Below are 15732 nucleotides of genomic sequence, written 5' to 3' on the forward strand. Positions count from 1 at the left end.
TATCAGCAATGTCGAGATGGTGGCTGCTCTGTCACCCAGGCCCTGAGCGACAGAGACACGGAACACGTAACAGGAGCAGGAAATAAGTGTCTGTTGTCGCAAGGCCGTAGCACAACTTTGCCCACCCTGACTGACACAGGAGAGGCAGAGGGAGTGTGGCATCTGTGTCCCATCTAAGCCAGGCACCTGCAGGTCAGCCCGAGTCCCTGCCAGGCAGTAGCTGCCTCCAGAAAACCTCGAGAGGTCACAGCTCTGAAGAAGGAATCAGGTGAGAGGATCCCCTTCCTAGGGAACGAGCTTTGGGTAGAAGGAGAAGGGAAAGACTCTCATGGGCAGATGTGATTTGGGGCTAGAATTTGGGGCCTGTGCTCGTACCCACTGAGCTTAAGATTGCCAGGGCAAGCCCCAGTCAGAGAGAGATCGCCAGGCTGCTACTGAGCGCTCGATCTAGGACAGCCACAGAGCCCCCACTGGAGTGCGACCTCCCCACTCAGCAGCCTTGCTGGGCTGCCTCCCACGGCAGAGGCTGTTTCCTCCGGGGCCGTGTCTACCGCCCACGTGTCAGGAGGTTATTGCCCATGATGGGCTGGCCTGCCCTCGGGGTCCTTAGGGTTCCTCGTGTTGGGCTAATTCTAGTCTGGCTCCCTCCAAGGCCCTGGTGGGCTGCAGTTACTTGTGCCTCGACTTGTCTGACAACAGCAGCCCAGGCCCCCTTCGCTAAAACATCCCCTCTGTCCACCTGGGTCCGACCCCAGGCTCCGCGGCAGGAGGGCTCAAGGCCTGGCTGATCCCAGCACCACATCTTTCTGGCACAGTGATGGCTTGGAGTGAGCACATAACCAAAGTGGGCCAGGGAGCTGGAAAGGTGTGAGACCGTGAGTCTGGAGCTGCTGGCACCCCACCACCACCACCATGGGAGGAGACCCCACCTGAGGAAGAAGCTGACACAGAGAGAGCAGGGCCCAGGCTGGAGAAGGGTCAATTCCCAGTGTCCTCACATGACCACCCGGCTCACCCAGGCCTGAGGCCAGCCTGCTGTGGATCTGTTCTTTATGTCACTACATAACAGGTGATTCCAAAAATGCATGGCCTGAAAAACTCCAAACATTTATTATCTCACTATTTCTGCGGGTCAGGAATCCAAAAGCGACTTAGCTGGGTACTCTGGCTCAGGGTCTCTCCTGAGATTGCTGGCAAGCTGAGGCTAGGGCTGAGGTCTCATCTGAAGGCTCCCCTGGGGGAGGACCAGCTCCCACGCTTGCTCGCATGGCTGCTGAACCAAGGGTTCCTGCCGCACCCAGAGCAGTCACCTACCACAGCCTGCTTCCTCCAGCAACAGCGACCCCAGAAACGGCAAGACAGTGCGCATCCAAGACAGGAACCATAGTCTATTTAGACGGGAATCTCGGTCCTGCCCACACTCAAGGGGAGGGGACTATGCCACGGCATGATCACCAGGGGTTACCAGGGGCCCTCCTAGAGGCTGCCTGTCGCAGAGATGCGTCTCATTTGTGTGTGTCTGGCAGCCTCTCCCGTGAAAGTCAATCTGACTCGTGTTATTGTCACTCGCTACTGAGAGTCTTGAGCAATGCTCTTCTTCCTTGGGGGAACCACGGGAACCCCAGTCAAGGGCAGTGGCTGGTCTCTGGGGTCCAGCTGGTGCACCCCACCCCAGTGGGAGAAGAGCTCTGGCCACATCTTTGAGGAGTCCAAAGTCTGGCCAGAAAGACACACCCGTTTCAGAGCCAGAGGGCAGGAAAAGGACCACGCGGTTAGGGACAGAACCAAAGGCAGGAACCAGGCTGAAAGAGGCTGAGAGCGAGCAGGAGGGGAAGAGAGAGAGGCCAGAGCGCTCAGGAGGTGGGCTTGTGGGAAGTGCTGGAAGGGTGTTGGACCTCCAAGTGCTGACGGGGCCAGGCAGGTGATGTAACTCAGTGAGGCAGGTTGGCTGTAAGAAAAACAGATCTATCTTTTGTGTTGCCTGTTGAGAAGGGATAAGCGTACACAGAAATATTTCCCCACCATGGTAAAGAAAGTAGGGGTCGATCAGTGGTAAGCAAGCACAGTAGCAAAGCCAGGAGCCCCTACACAGTTGTCAGGGTGACAGTACCCAGCACCCCGTTACTGTAGGTATGCAGAAACGGGGACCCCCCAAATTCCCAGATGGGATTTCTGGGGCCAATCTTTGAATCCGGAGCTTCTAAACTAAGCCCATCTCCTAATAAATGTTGACCCCACTTAAAGTCAGTTATGTGGACAAAACAAAACACTTGCCCCCGGTCACCGGGTTGAGAACCCCAGAATAAAGGTCCTCAGGCAGACAGCCCCGGAAACATGCCCTTCTCAGCTGGCCCCGACACCAGCGAGCGCCTCCTTCCTCCCAGAGATTCCTATGGTTCAGCCCAGCCGCCCAGCCCCTCTGGCAGCCCGAGTAATTTTGCCGCTGCGGCAGGATAATTTATTGAAATATTGATTTGCGTTTTGTTCTCGCCTTGTTTCTTTGCCCATTTCAAGAAGGCAGCCTGCCACGTGCATTCTCGGGTCCCATGGGGGCTTGGGCTGCAGGGTCTCGAGCAGAGATTGTCTGGGACCCCCTCTCAATTTTTGGGTTCTGAGGACACTCCCCGGGGGGAGAGGGGTGGAGAGAGGGGCTGCAAAGGGCTGCACCAGGATGGAGTGGTTCTTGGGAGGCAGATCTCAGAGAACGCTGGCTGTGTGCTGGGCTCTGGGAGCGAGTGGCCCAGATGGGACTCTGAGAGAGGGAGGAGGAGGGTGATGTCAGCTTTCGGGCATCCAAGAGGCAGAGCTGCTTGTATATCCTCTCTCTCTGCCTATGTCTCAACTTTCTCAGGGTTCTGGCCCATCTAAGATGAGCACAAAGGAACCTAGGACCAGGATCCTCATCCTTGCTGGGTCTGGAGCATTCAGGACAGTGTGGATACGAAGGGCCCAGACTGAGAGCTGATAGTGACCTGTGCTCCGTAGCAGGCACTGGGCCTCTGGGTCATTGAGGGGGGAGGGGAAACGGGAGGGGGACAGTGTGGAACAGGAGCATTGCTGGTGCCCTATTAGCAGAGTCCGGATCACACCGTGACAGAAGATGAGCAGGGGAGGTGTGGGGCTGGTAGGTGGGGGAGGAGGGGGCTTCTGGCTTTGGTGGAAGGTGGCAAGGGGGCCTACACGGGATGTGTGAGGAGAGGAGTGCGAGCTTGCAAGGGAAGTGTGGGGTCCGCAGCTCTTGGGGACACCGTCAAGGGATTGTCTTCTGCCTGGCTTGCTTGCTTGGTAAGAGCTTGGCAGTTTTGCTTTGGAGCACTCTCCCGTTTATCCGGGTACAGCTCCTGGGGGATAAGTCCAAGTGCTCTGCCCACCCCTGACAAGGGCTGGCCTGGAACCGCAGAGGCTCAAAAGGACTGAACAGGTTGAAGCAGGCTTTTTCCTGGAGAAAACCCCCCAAAACAACCTCCCATGAGCCTCTGCCTCCTGCACCCCAGATTTAGCCTTTCCTCCACCTGCTCCTCCCACTTCCTGAGAGCCACCTGGCCCTCCCACAGGTTTCTGGAGCTTTGGAGGACTCCTGGCAGACAGAGATATCCAAGCAGAGGAGAGAGGAGAGCCCAGGAGAGGGGTCTGGGCCAGCCCACGTGGGTCACTTGGACTCTGACGGTTCCTCCTGCTCCAACCCCACCCCCATCTCTGCCACCCAGCCACATCCACACAGCCCTCTGATGGGCCCCACTCTCTGGGGCCCCATGGACCCTGCCCTATCTTTGCCATGGACCACAGCTCTTGAGGGAGACGAGGAAATCTCTATTTCTCCCATCTGGATCTCCTTCCAAAGTGCCAGAGACTGTGAGAGTTGCCAGCTCGCTTGGATCACCTGCGTTCCTCCCAGCCCTCAAGGCACCTGTCTCTTGGCTGCCTGCTCGCCTCTACACGGGTTTCTCTAGGAAAACCTGTTTGTACAACTCACCTGTTCCCACCTGTGCAGGGATGGGGACCATGCGTGAGCCCAGCAAGTGGGTGGCCACAGCACCGGCAAGGACCTCGCAGATGGGACACTCCTCCCCCCGGGGGGAGCCGTGGGCCCCAGCTGCACAGAATGAATTGCAGTACAGTGGTGGTCATGCTGTGTTCACCATGGAAGGGGCATTTCTGCACCCTGGGGGCTGGGTGGGTAGCTCCAGGTTTATAGGTAGCCCCTAATTTAAACTGTACAATTGCCCTAAGATATAGGTGCTGTTATTATCCAGAGGAGGAACCGCATCGGGGACAACTGAAGTAAACAGCCCCAAGTCTCACTGCTACACCGCGGTGGAGGTGGGTCTGGAAGCCACGCTGCAGCCCGAAATGTTCTATTCCCAGGGCCAGAGGGACGGGAAAGCAAGGGTGGGGCCCCGAGGTGGCCACCAGGTGGCGCTGCTGCCACAAGCACGGCAGCGCAGGGTCGCCGGCTGCGAGGACACCCCATGCTAGGCTGCTGCTCTAAGCCCAGGCAGGCACAGGGCAAAGGGGACTTTGGAGGCTAGAGACAATCTCTGGGGTCCCACCCTACATACGCCAATTAAGACCTGTTCAGAAGCTGTGTTCCAATCACTGCTCTCTGACATTTCCATTGTTTGCCCTTGAATGAACTGAATTACTTATGTTCTTCCCTCCTTCTGTCAAGGACCAGTAGCCTGGAGGCTGGTCTAGCAGCCTGGAATAGCATGCAGCCCTGGGGCAGCTATACTGGTGCAGACCGGGTCGGGGAGCCCCACAGACCCCAAACCTGTCCAGCAGCTCGCCAGGGCAGGTGACGGGGGGGCTCACCTGGGCAGTATGAGAGTCCCACGGTTGGAGACCTGCTCATCTCTCCTCCGCGTGTGCTCTGGAACAAGTTACCTCACTGCACTGAGCTCCCCACCTGCAGAATGGTTGCAACCACAGTACGGAGCCAGGAGCACAGGGGCTTCTGTCAGTGACGGTCAGCACCTACAAATGTTCCCTGTACCGGCGCTGCGGTGGCAATGATGATAAAGATGCAGGCTTGATGCCAGGCCCTTGCAGAGCCGGCCCACCTTCAGGGGCTGCCTGCAGCTCATGTTCCAGGAGATCGGGCTTCAACCCACCGAAGCCGGCTCAACTGCCCCGGGCAGCGTGCCCAGAGCCCAGACCTGCAAAAGCACAGGCCCGCTGGCTTCAGGCGAGCAGAGCATGCTTCCTGACCTTGGCACTGCTGACACTGGGGGCCAGGTACTCCTGTTGGGGATGCTGTCATGTGCAAAGTAGGGGGTTCAGCAGCACCCCAGTCTCTGCTGCTGGATGCCACTGGCATCCTCCTGGGGGGACAGCAAAGTCAGCCTCCGTGGGGAAGCAGCCAAGGGGAGCAAGGGGAAGGAGCCTGGGGCTTGCACGCCCCACCCAGTGGACTAATAGCACTGCAGCCTCCTCAGAGCAAAGTAGCTCCCACGGTGTGACCCCCACAGGCCACCCGCCTCCTGGAGCCAGCATCCTCATGCGCCTGCCCCGTGGCTGCTCTGTGCGAATGAAGTGAGCTCAGAGGTCATCATGACGGACATCTCGGACGGGAAACAGGCCTGAGGCCAGAAGGCGAGCCCCTTCTTTCTCTGCTTGGGACTCCCACCCCATGAAGGCACGCTCCAGACATTTTCGCAGAGGCTGGGAAGCTATTTCCAGAGAAAGCCAAGCTGCCAGCATGGGATTCTCAGCACGAACCTTCCCAGGCTTAGCCATGGCAGCCTCTGAGGGACAGGGCCCAGCCCCTGCGAATCCTCGCGCTTCTCTGGACCCTGGGAAGTCTGGCTCGGGAGGTAGGCCGGGATGACAGGGGCCAACTACCATTAAGTTGGGGCATGGGACCCAGACTGTGGGGAGACTGGGAACTGTCCCTGAGGTACTCCAAATCCCCTCATACCGATAGGGCAGCTGAGGTCCAGCACAGGTGAGCACTGGCCAAGGACGCACAGTAAGAGAGACGGTGGCACTAGGCCCTGGGACACAGAACCCTCGTCCCCTGCACTCTCTTCTCTTGCTTCCCACTAAGGCATGCACAGCCAGAATTTCTTAGACCTTTCCCCTCCAATGCTGAAAAATTCGTACGAGCGCTCCACACTTGGTCTTGACTTGGGTCTTTCATGACCAGATATCTTATGTTCTTCTCTGATTGTCCCCAAGTCTCTGATTTCCATTTGCTTTGATTTCCATCATCCTAGGAAATATTTAAAATGAGAACAGTTCAGTAGCTTTGGTGCCTTCTCAAAAAAATCAATTGAAAAGCCAGTTGCTATGCAACCCTCAAGTGTTGCTGATGTTCTGCTCCCTGGCTGATGGCATATTGTATAAAATAAGATAATCTCTTTTCTTCTGTCTCTCTTTTTTTTTTTTTTAAGAAATGGAGAAAAATGTTGTTTTAGGAAAAACTTGAGATAACTCAGAGGCTTCTCATAAGCTGGAAGACAAACAACATGTCACTCGTGTAAATACTCCTGATTTTATCCCCTCTGGAGCGTCGTGGGGTCTGGGGACAGGCTCGGGGGAGCTGGTCTATTCCCATCACAGTTTGGAATGAATGACAGGATCCGAATACGTGGGCCACTTTCTGCCCCGAGTCTGTCTTGGCGTCATTGCCCCAGCTGAGAACCCCAGATCTTGGGGGGCGCCGCTCAGTCCCCTCTCCTCACAGGGGTCCCGGCTACACTCATCTTGGCTTGCCTGATGCTTAAACCCGTGCAGGGATGGGGTTCTCCCTCCTTGCCAGGAAGTAGGAGTTCCCTGAAGAGCAGCTCACCGGAACACACCTGCAGATGAGCCAAACCCCATCTGCAGACCCCCAGTCTAGAAGCCCTGCCCAGTTGCTCCCTGAATGAGGAGACCTCATTCCCTCCGACACAAATGCTGGGCTACTTGTTCCTCAGACCCCGAGGGTGGGTGGTCATCGGCCCGGCCACTCCATCCGGGGCCACCCCTGCTGGATTTCCTTCAAGATGCTCCCCTCAAAGGAAACTCTGAAACGATATTGTTTCACTTGTGACTTCACGGGGAGCTCACGCTGGGTCTGGAGAGCACGCAGGGCCCCGGATTGACCTGCTCCTCCTGCTCCCACGACGCCCCGCAGAGACCTCCGAACAGGGCCTCACCCCCGGTGGCTGTGCAGAGCGGGGTCTGCGACCGGCGGACACACCCTGTTAACCGTCCCCAACGCGATAAACACTGAAACGAGAAACTTCTAGCAATCTGATGGTCTGATTTTATGTGAATGGAATTTAATAATAAAAAGTCTGGCCTGGTATTTTTGTAGATCTTGGTTTTGTCACATTTTCCTTCTCTAATAATTCCTTTTAAACATATTTTCCAGGAGTATCGGTCAGTGATGGACCTTCGGGGCTGAGGCGTTCCGTGTGTCTGGTTCAGCGACCTCGGTCCTACGGCTGCTCTTCAAGGATGGTCACTTTCCTGTGTTGCCGACTGCTCCAGGTCAGTGGGACAGGCCCTACTTTCCCGTAGCTGCTGCTCCTGAGTCCTGTGGCCATGACTGTGCTCACTTCAATCACCCAGAGCCCACAGCCAGGCACACCGCACGGTCCCTGGGTTCCTAATGCCCTGTGCCCAGGGCCGAACACCCTGCTCCAGCAACACTGGACCAGCAGCTGGGGCCTCCCCCCAGTCCCTTCATGTCAGGGTACCTGTGCAGCGCCAGCTCCCCTGTGGTTGGCCAGCCGTGTCCTCCTAACTGTACTATCTCCCTGCCTGCCCTGCTGCAGCGTGTCCTCCCTCAGGAAACTGAGAGCCACACCATGGAAGCTGAAGGAGCACTGAGCATCAGTCAGGCCCGTAATTTTCTGGAATCTCCCAGGGCACACGATAGGAGCCGGCCTCTCCAAAAGACCTCCACCACAGCTTCATGGGCCTGACCTGGGCCCACGGGCTTCCAGGGGACAGGCAGGGTGGGGCAGGGCAAGGTGGGCAGAGCGTGGGGTGAGCTTTGCTTATAGGAGACTGGTCTGCCCAGCTGGGTCCCCAGGGGCCAGAGAGGGCCAGGCCGAGGGGACTGAGGATGGGCAATCCCCCACATTCTGCTGTGTTCTCTATCCTGACTCCTCTGATGTCATCCACAGAGGTCTGAGGCCAGTCTACTGAGCCCTTGGCTGGGGCACAGTGGGTGCTCTCTGAATTTAGCTCTGAAAGCACGCATCCCACTCCAGATTCTCCCTTCTAATCCCTAAACTCCTTCGCAGCATGAAGTCGGGGGGGGGGTTGGGAGGGGCATTGGTCCCCTTGTGCCCCTCTTGGTTTCCACTGTACTGGTCCTGGTCTCACTGAGGCTGTCCTACTGCCCAGGTGAGCTGCCAGTCGTGGCCTCCAGGCAGCCCCACAGCCTGCCCACCTCCCCATATGTCCCTGGGAAGAGCAAGCTGCAGCCTGACAATGGGGTCCATGCCCACTCCCCTTACTCCCCACTCTGCCTACGGGAGACTTGGGGGGTGTCTCACATGGCCGTGGCAAGGAAGAACCCCTTCCCACAAGGCAGCACATAAGAGGCAGGGCCAGACTGGCCTTGGCTATGAGGTGATTTGGCCTCACCTGCAGGTAAGGCTGCTCACCTGTGGCAGCCTGCATTCCAGCCCAGATGGCTTGTTCAGAGGTCCCCTAAGCATGCAGGTGGCAGGGTTCCTGGGCCCAACCACAGGAAAGGGAAGACAGTGACCCTGAGGGCAGAAGGACACAGACCCTTCCCCACCTGCCCCCAAGCCACCACAGAGAGGAGGTGCCAAGTGAAAGCAGAACGTCCCTCCTATGTCCTCCTTCAAATCAGGAATAAAATGTTGGACATGTCAGAGCCCTGTGGCATGCTACTCAAGACCCTACCGGATGCATTCAGTTAAACGGGATTACTTGGACTCTACCAGTTTTAAATGCTTTTTTAAAAAAACGTAAAAAAACGTAAACCAGTTTTGCATAATTAAAAATGCACTATTTTAAAGGAAACATGCTTATTGTGACATGTTAAGAAAATTCAGTAAAGTGCAAAGAGGAAAATAAAAATCCATGGCCTACCACCCAGAGAGAGGTATTAGTTACCTTTGATGTATTCCTTCCAGTCCCTTCTGTACAGATACTTATACACAAAACTAAGATCTTACTGTAAGTTAGGCTCCTTTTTTTCAAAAAGCAAACAAGTTAACTTTAGGCTGTAACCATTCCCCAGTGCTCTCTAGGATGCTTTGGAAATGGGATTTCTACCACATAGACGTATTAGAATTTATTTAATTAGACCCCTATGAGTGGACAGTTCAGATTTTCTCCCGTTGTTTACATTAGAAATAAGGCCATGGCCTTTGTCTTCTTCCTAAACCTTTGTCCACAGCTCTGACAACTGTTTTGAGATAGAGTCACAGAAAGGAATGAATGAGGGCAGTGGTGAGTACTGTCACATTTCCTTCTAGAAATATGTGCGCATGTATAGTCATATTGGAAAATTGTCTTGCTTCATCCAACCCAAACCAGCAGTTATATCCCTCTTTCTAATCTTAACACGCTGATGCTTTAAAAATGGTAAACTGTTTTATTTATTCACAGTACAATTAAATATTTCCTCCTTTATTTTTGGCCATTTGTTTTTTTCTTCTGTGTACCGTGACATCCACCGCCAATTCTCTTTCTCCTATGATTTGTAAGAGCTCTTCACAGATTAGGATATCTTTGCCATATTGCAAGTGTTTTTCATGCTTGGGCTTTGTCTTTTAATTGACAGAAGCTTTATATTTTCAGTATTCAAATATATCTGTCTTCCCCTTTACAATTCCTTCTCTTCTACTTAGGTTTATGGAGCCCTTGGCAACGGATGTTTTCTTCTTGATCTTTGTGGTTTAAGTCATGGAATGTGCTATTGGCCTGTATTTATCATATGTTACATTTCATTTACTACATATGAAATGTGTATCAGTCCTACATTGATTTTTGACACTTAATAGCCATTTCGCTTACATTTATCACACAGTATCTACAGGAAGTGTGTTTTCAGAGCTACGGAGCTTCCTCGATTGATCTGTGCACGCTTATGCAGATACGGTATGATTCTAATTTTTTTCACTTCACAAGATGTCTGGAGTAAATCTCTCCCTATTTGTTTAGCTTTCAAGGTTTTTCCCAGCCAGTCTTGACTGGCTTCTTAGGCCTCCAGATGAATCTTGGAATCATTTCATCCAAGTTCCAATTATTAATTTGGGAAACATTGATATCTCTACTGTCCCGTCTTCTTGTAGGGAGCTCTCATTTCTATCTCTTTCCTTCCAGTAACAACGAGCAATTTTTTTTCCAATAGGTCCTACGTGTATCTTGTTAGGACAAGGCCAGGTATTTTATATTTTTGGTTACATTTGTCAAGAGAACTTTTCATTCCCTATTATACCTACTACTAGGGCCTTGTGGCTTCATGCAAAAATTAGTGATTTTTATAGAATTATCTTACATTTGGGGGCACCTGGGTAGCTCAGTAGGTTAAGTATCTGCCTTCAGCTCAGGTCATGATCCCAGGGTCCTGGGATCGAGTCCCGCATCAGACTTCTTGCTCAGTGGGGATCCTGCTTCTCCCTGTGCCCTCTGTTCATGCTTTCTCTCATTTTCAGTCAAATAAATAAATAAATAAATAAATAAATAAATAAATCTTTTTAAGAAATGTTTAAAAAAAAAGAATTCTCTTATATTCGGCCAATTCACTAAGCCTCTTCATTAACTCTAAAATCTTTACAGTGGATCCTTCTGGGTTTTCCAGGCACACCATCATCAGCAAATGATTCTTACGGTTTTATCTGTTCTTTTCTGACATTGGCTCCACATCATAAAGACACTGTCTGGAATTTCCAGAACCTCAGTGACAAAGCCACCTTCTTGTTGCCAACTTTACTGTGACCGCCTCCGGACGGGTGGCATTTTCCCAGAGTTCTGTAGAACACTGACTCCAGGAGGAGAAGGGTTCCATTCAGAACCAGGTTTGAGAAACCATGTGTGCCGATCCATCTCCTGAGATTCACCAGGCACATTTCTGTCCTAAAGCCTCTGAGAAATTCTGCTGTCAGGAATACTTGTTTTATGTTCTTTCACAAGCCTTTCCCAGACTCGTTTGACTGTAGAACCCCTCTATTTTCCTGTGTGAACATCGACAAACATCCTAAGAATTAGCCAGGCAGAACGCTTTTGGGGACATGTGCTTCTTTCTCTACCTTTAAATAAAATCTTGGTTGTCATGTTACCATCTGTTTTCAGATTTTTGAATACCAGGAGATCCTCTCCCAGCTCCCATGCAGCAGGTCACACCCCTTGCCCCAGCGGTGCCTTCAGCGTCAGGAGCTCCTGGGCTCGCTCTTAGCTGCCCCCCGCTGGGCATACTTCCCTGTGCACCGCTCCCCCTCCCCCCGCCACTGGTGCCTTTGCAAGCAATGCTCAGCTCTTCTCTCGAAGCTCCAGACCCCCATGCCGGCCTCTCCCTGGCTGTCTCTACTGGGATGGCACTGGGCACCTCAAACTCAACATATCTCAACTGAACTCATTGCCTTTCTCTCCAATACACTCTTCTCCTGTGTTCTCCATCTCAGGGGTGGCATCATCATGCACCTGGCTGCCCAAGGCCTGGGCCCAGTGTCTCTCCACCTTCATCCACCCACTCACCACCCCTGCCCTCGGACTTGGTCTCCTACCAAAGTTCTCCTTCATCTGCCTTCCTTACTCCAGCCCATGGCCATGGTCTCAGTAGAGCCCACTGCTGTCCTCCCTTCAATGGTGCACCCTTCCCAGCCAGGCTCCCACCCCCCATTCTGCACACAGGAGTCCACGGATTGTCTTAGAAATGCACATCGGATCCTGGAAACATCCCTGTGCTGATTCTTCTCCCTTTTACTTCCTTCTAGTCGCTTGGCCTGACCCCGTGAGGCCTGCCTGCCCCACCTTTGCCCCCACGGGTCTCTGACCCCTCATTATAATCCTTTCCTTGTCTGTACCTCTGCTCTAGAAACAGCCCTGGCGGTCGGGGACCACCTCAGTGGCCCAGCACAGAGCTTGGCACACAGAAACCCTTCATGAAATATGTGATGAACTATATGAACAGACTTCCTGATAAGCCAACAATCGCCTTATTCCCAGGATAAAACCTATTTTATCATGGTGGGAGTTTCATTTTATGTGTTATTGAATTAAGTTCTTAAAGTCTCGGGACTTTTTATATCTATTTTTAGAAGGAAGACAGGTCTGTACATTGTCTTGGACATGCTACCTTTGGCAGCTCTGAGTATAGGAATCACACTGGCTATAAAAATAAATTGGGTGGATGTCAGAATATATATATGTATAGCTCTGAAACGATTTCAATGGTGTTCTATTATCCTTGCTTAATAATTCCTTAGAAATGAATAAGAATGCACTGGCAAAAATAGATGGTCTGACTCTTGCTTTAGAGGTAATTTTCAGAGAACTTTGAAAACGCTGGAGAACTTCAGCTCCCGCCATGGTTATGGGACTGATTATCGTGTTTTATACACAAATATTTTGCAGTCCACTTTGAAATATTCTCATTTCCCAAGAAATCCTTGACTTGCCAGGATCTCTGTCTACCTTCAAGTTCTCACTCTTCTACAAATGGTGGACTGGGGTCATGAAAATCTACCGGCCCGCAGCAGTGAAGGGGAGAAGAACCACAAGAAGAAATGGCTTTGGGTGGGGACAGTTTAGCACAGAGCCTGCCAGGGCATAGTTAAAATAAACCAGAATTTGCCTCCTTGGGCAATCAACACTTACCAGGCTAAATAAGAGCCAAAGCTTTGCCAGCACCGGTAAGCAATTAACCATGCACGATTTCCAAAATTTCCTTTTTAACCAATATGGAGGCAACCAGGGGCGGAGGGGACGCAAGCTGCCACCTGGTTCCCAGACCAATCCGCGGCTCTCCTCTTTCTATTTCCAGGGCCGACCTGAAGTTTCCCATTTCCCCCCTCCAGCAGTAAAGGGAAGGGGTGTGGGATACAACTGTGCCCACGGCTCCCCAAACTCTCCTATAGCCGAGGAGGGTATGCGCATCCCCTGCTCCACTGATTACACTGGGCATCCAGAGGGAGGGGATGGGGGAGAGCCCAAGTGCAGGTCTAGCAGATGCCTAGTGTGGCAACTGCCCCAGATGCCTCCTCTTCTGCCCAGATAAGCAGAAGAATAAGGTTACATTATGCACGCCCCTTCTCATCTTTTAGTTTGTGCTTCCTCCTTCTCTCTCTCTCTTTTCTAGATTCATATGCCAGAAGTTTGCTTTTTGCCACAGCTCCCTTCTTGATTGGGTCAATTATCTCCATGTCCTAATTTCTTAATTCTGCTTTTCTGAAACTTATTTCCGTTTTTTTGTTCTCCCTAGGTTTTTGGTTTGTGGCTCTTGGTGACATTTGTGTTAACATTACTGAGTTCGATGCAGGGTTACTGTGTATTCATTCTCTCTTGTGCAGTCTTGGGAAGCACCTGCAAATTTGCCTCTGAATACAGCTTTGGCCACACCCCACAGGTTCTGATCTCCAGTACTATCATTTTCATTAGTGTTCCAAGTAATTGCAGTGCTCATAGTCTCCCTCCTAGCTGGTTGTTTTTCAAATGTTTAAAGACATTGGATTTGGGGCACCTAAGTGGCTCAGTTGGTTAAGGGTCTGCCTTAGGCTCAGGTCATGATCCCAGGGTGCTGGGATCAAGCCCCACATCAGCCTCCCTGCTCAGTGGGGAGTCTGCTTCTCCCTCTCCCTTTGCCTCTCCCCACCACTCAGGCTCTCTCTCATCTCTTTCTCTCAAATAAATAACCAAAATCTTTAAAAAAAATAAAGACATTGGATTTTTTTTTCCAGTTAATATATCCCTTCCCTCCACCCTATTTTAGGGCACGGAGTCAGAGAATATAGCCAAAGAGTTTTAGCTGTATAAAATTCACTGCAATTTTCTTTACAACCTAAAGCACTTTTGTAATTTTCAAGGGTTCTATGATTCCTCAAAAAGAAGGCACATATTTCTGTAGGGCAAAGGAAAAAATGATATAACTGCTAATTTAACTTCGTACATTATTATTATATTATTTGAAACTTCTATGCCTTTTAAAATGTAATCTGTTAAAGGTCTTGAAAAGAGTACAAAAGATTCCCGCAGTTAGGTTTTCATCAATTTCTCCCTTGGCCTCACAGTTCGCTTTGATATACTTTATGTTCTCTGTGGGGAGCACAAAGGACCATGACTGGTGTCCTCACTGTGGCCGCTTCTACTTTGGAGTGACATGCTTCCTGGGTAAAGAGAGTGGGCTCAACCCAGCCATTCGAGCCCTTCGTTGTCATTTTTTATGCCACGGGCCTTATAAGTTGTGTGCAGTCGGATTTTATTTTTGGAGACTGAGAACCTCTGTCTTTGGGCAGAGGAGTTTAACCCTGCACCTAATTACCACGTCCAATGATTGATTTTGTACATACTGAGTGAAGTCAGACCACGGATTCTGGAATTCGGCTGCGAGGGTGAGAAGCCCAACTCCCAGGGAGCCAAATGACACTGGCCACTCACCCAGCACACCACCAACCTGCTTTAAGCCTCAGTGTTCTTATCTGTGAAATGGGGATCGTCATAGCTCCCGCTCCCCATCTACGCTTGCACTCAGTGAGTGAACACAGGTAAGGTCCTTCTGAGCTGCCCGGAACAGAGCTCCTTCCTTCCTCCCCATCTCTCCTTTCTCTGCACCCTCTTACCTTTCCATGTCAGGTCACTGTCTCTAGGGTCTTTCTCCCCCTGCTACACGGACCCCCACACGCTGCTAGGAAAGATGGCTCCAAGTTTGACAACAAAAGGGGGCAGCAGGAAGGGGAAGAGAGCCCAGTTAGGGTGGACGCTATGCAGAGAACAGAGAAGCTAAGGAGGGGAGGACACGGGGAGAAAAGGTGGGCGGTGGGCAGGAGGCCAGGTGAGGGGCCAAGTAACCTCAAGTTTCTGATGCTTTGAGGCCTGGGGCCACACTGACCCTAGAGGGACTGCCCCTCCTGAGGTTAGCCAATTCCTAGAGATACTAAGCCACTGGCTCTGGAGCATGCTTTTCAAATGCAAACCAACCAATTCAGAGTCTACACCCCCAGCCACCTCCTTCAAGGGGCTCTGCGGCTCCAGTCACCCCCGGGGAAGGCACTAGCCAACTACGGCCAGAGCCCGCTGGAATTATTCACGCTGGCCAGTCCTATGCCCACTCACCCTGCCATACCCAGCCCTTCCTGCAAAAACAACAGCTCCCCACGCCCTCCGCCTCCTGACCCACCGGGGTGCCACCCCGTGCGGCCCTGTGTGGGTGACGAACCATCTTTTCCATGGTAGTCATCTCTAGATTGGTTGGCCTCCCCACACCTGAGTAATAACAAAACCTACATTTTAAAACAAGGGGCAAGGTGAAAGGGGGTCAGGAATATGGGCGTGGCTCATACGTTTCTTGTTTCTTTCAGGTACCACACGGCAGCTGGGGACAGGTGCCAAGGTTTTGGCCTTTAGAGGAGGCCCGTGCCGCACTGGAGGGCCCCCTTCATCCCACAGCGAACGGGGGCTCTGCAGCGTTGGGAAGACACCGGCTCGCTCACCTTCCCGTAGCTCAGCAGGATTATCCGCACCAGGACGACATTGATGTGGGCCCCCAAGGACTCGTCATGATAGATTTCGTTGACCTGAAAGACAACGGGGGGGGGGGGTGTCAGC

At 52.2% G+C, this 15732-nt stretch overlaps 1 protein-coding gene across 1 annotated transcript in view; it reads right to left on the bottom strand.

Annotated features, from left to right (window-relative positions):
* Positions 1 to 15732, bottom strand: part of ADAMTS2 (ADAM metallopeptidase with thrombospondin type 1 motif 2) — a 223772-nt gene that overhangs the window by 56782 nt on the left and 151258 nt on the right. Inside the window, exon 5 of the mRNA XM_040622615.1 lies at positions 15618 to 15701. Within this exon, the coding sequence (XP_040478549.1) occupies positions 15618 to 15701 (84 nt within the window). The remainder of the gene's footprint in view (positions 1 to 15617; positions 15702 to 15732) is intronic.

The sequence above is a fragment of the Ursus maritimus genome, unplaced genomic scaffold, assembly GCF_017311325.1.
Source record: "Ursus maritimus isolate PB19 unplaced genomic scaffold, ASM1731132v1 scaffold_5, whole genome shotgun sequence".
NCBI lineage: Eukaryota > Metazoa > Chordata > Mammalia > Carnivora > Ursidae > Ursus > Ursus maritimus.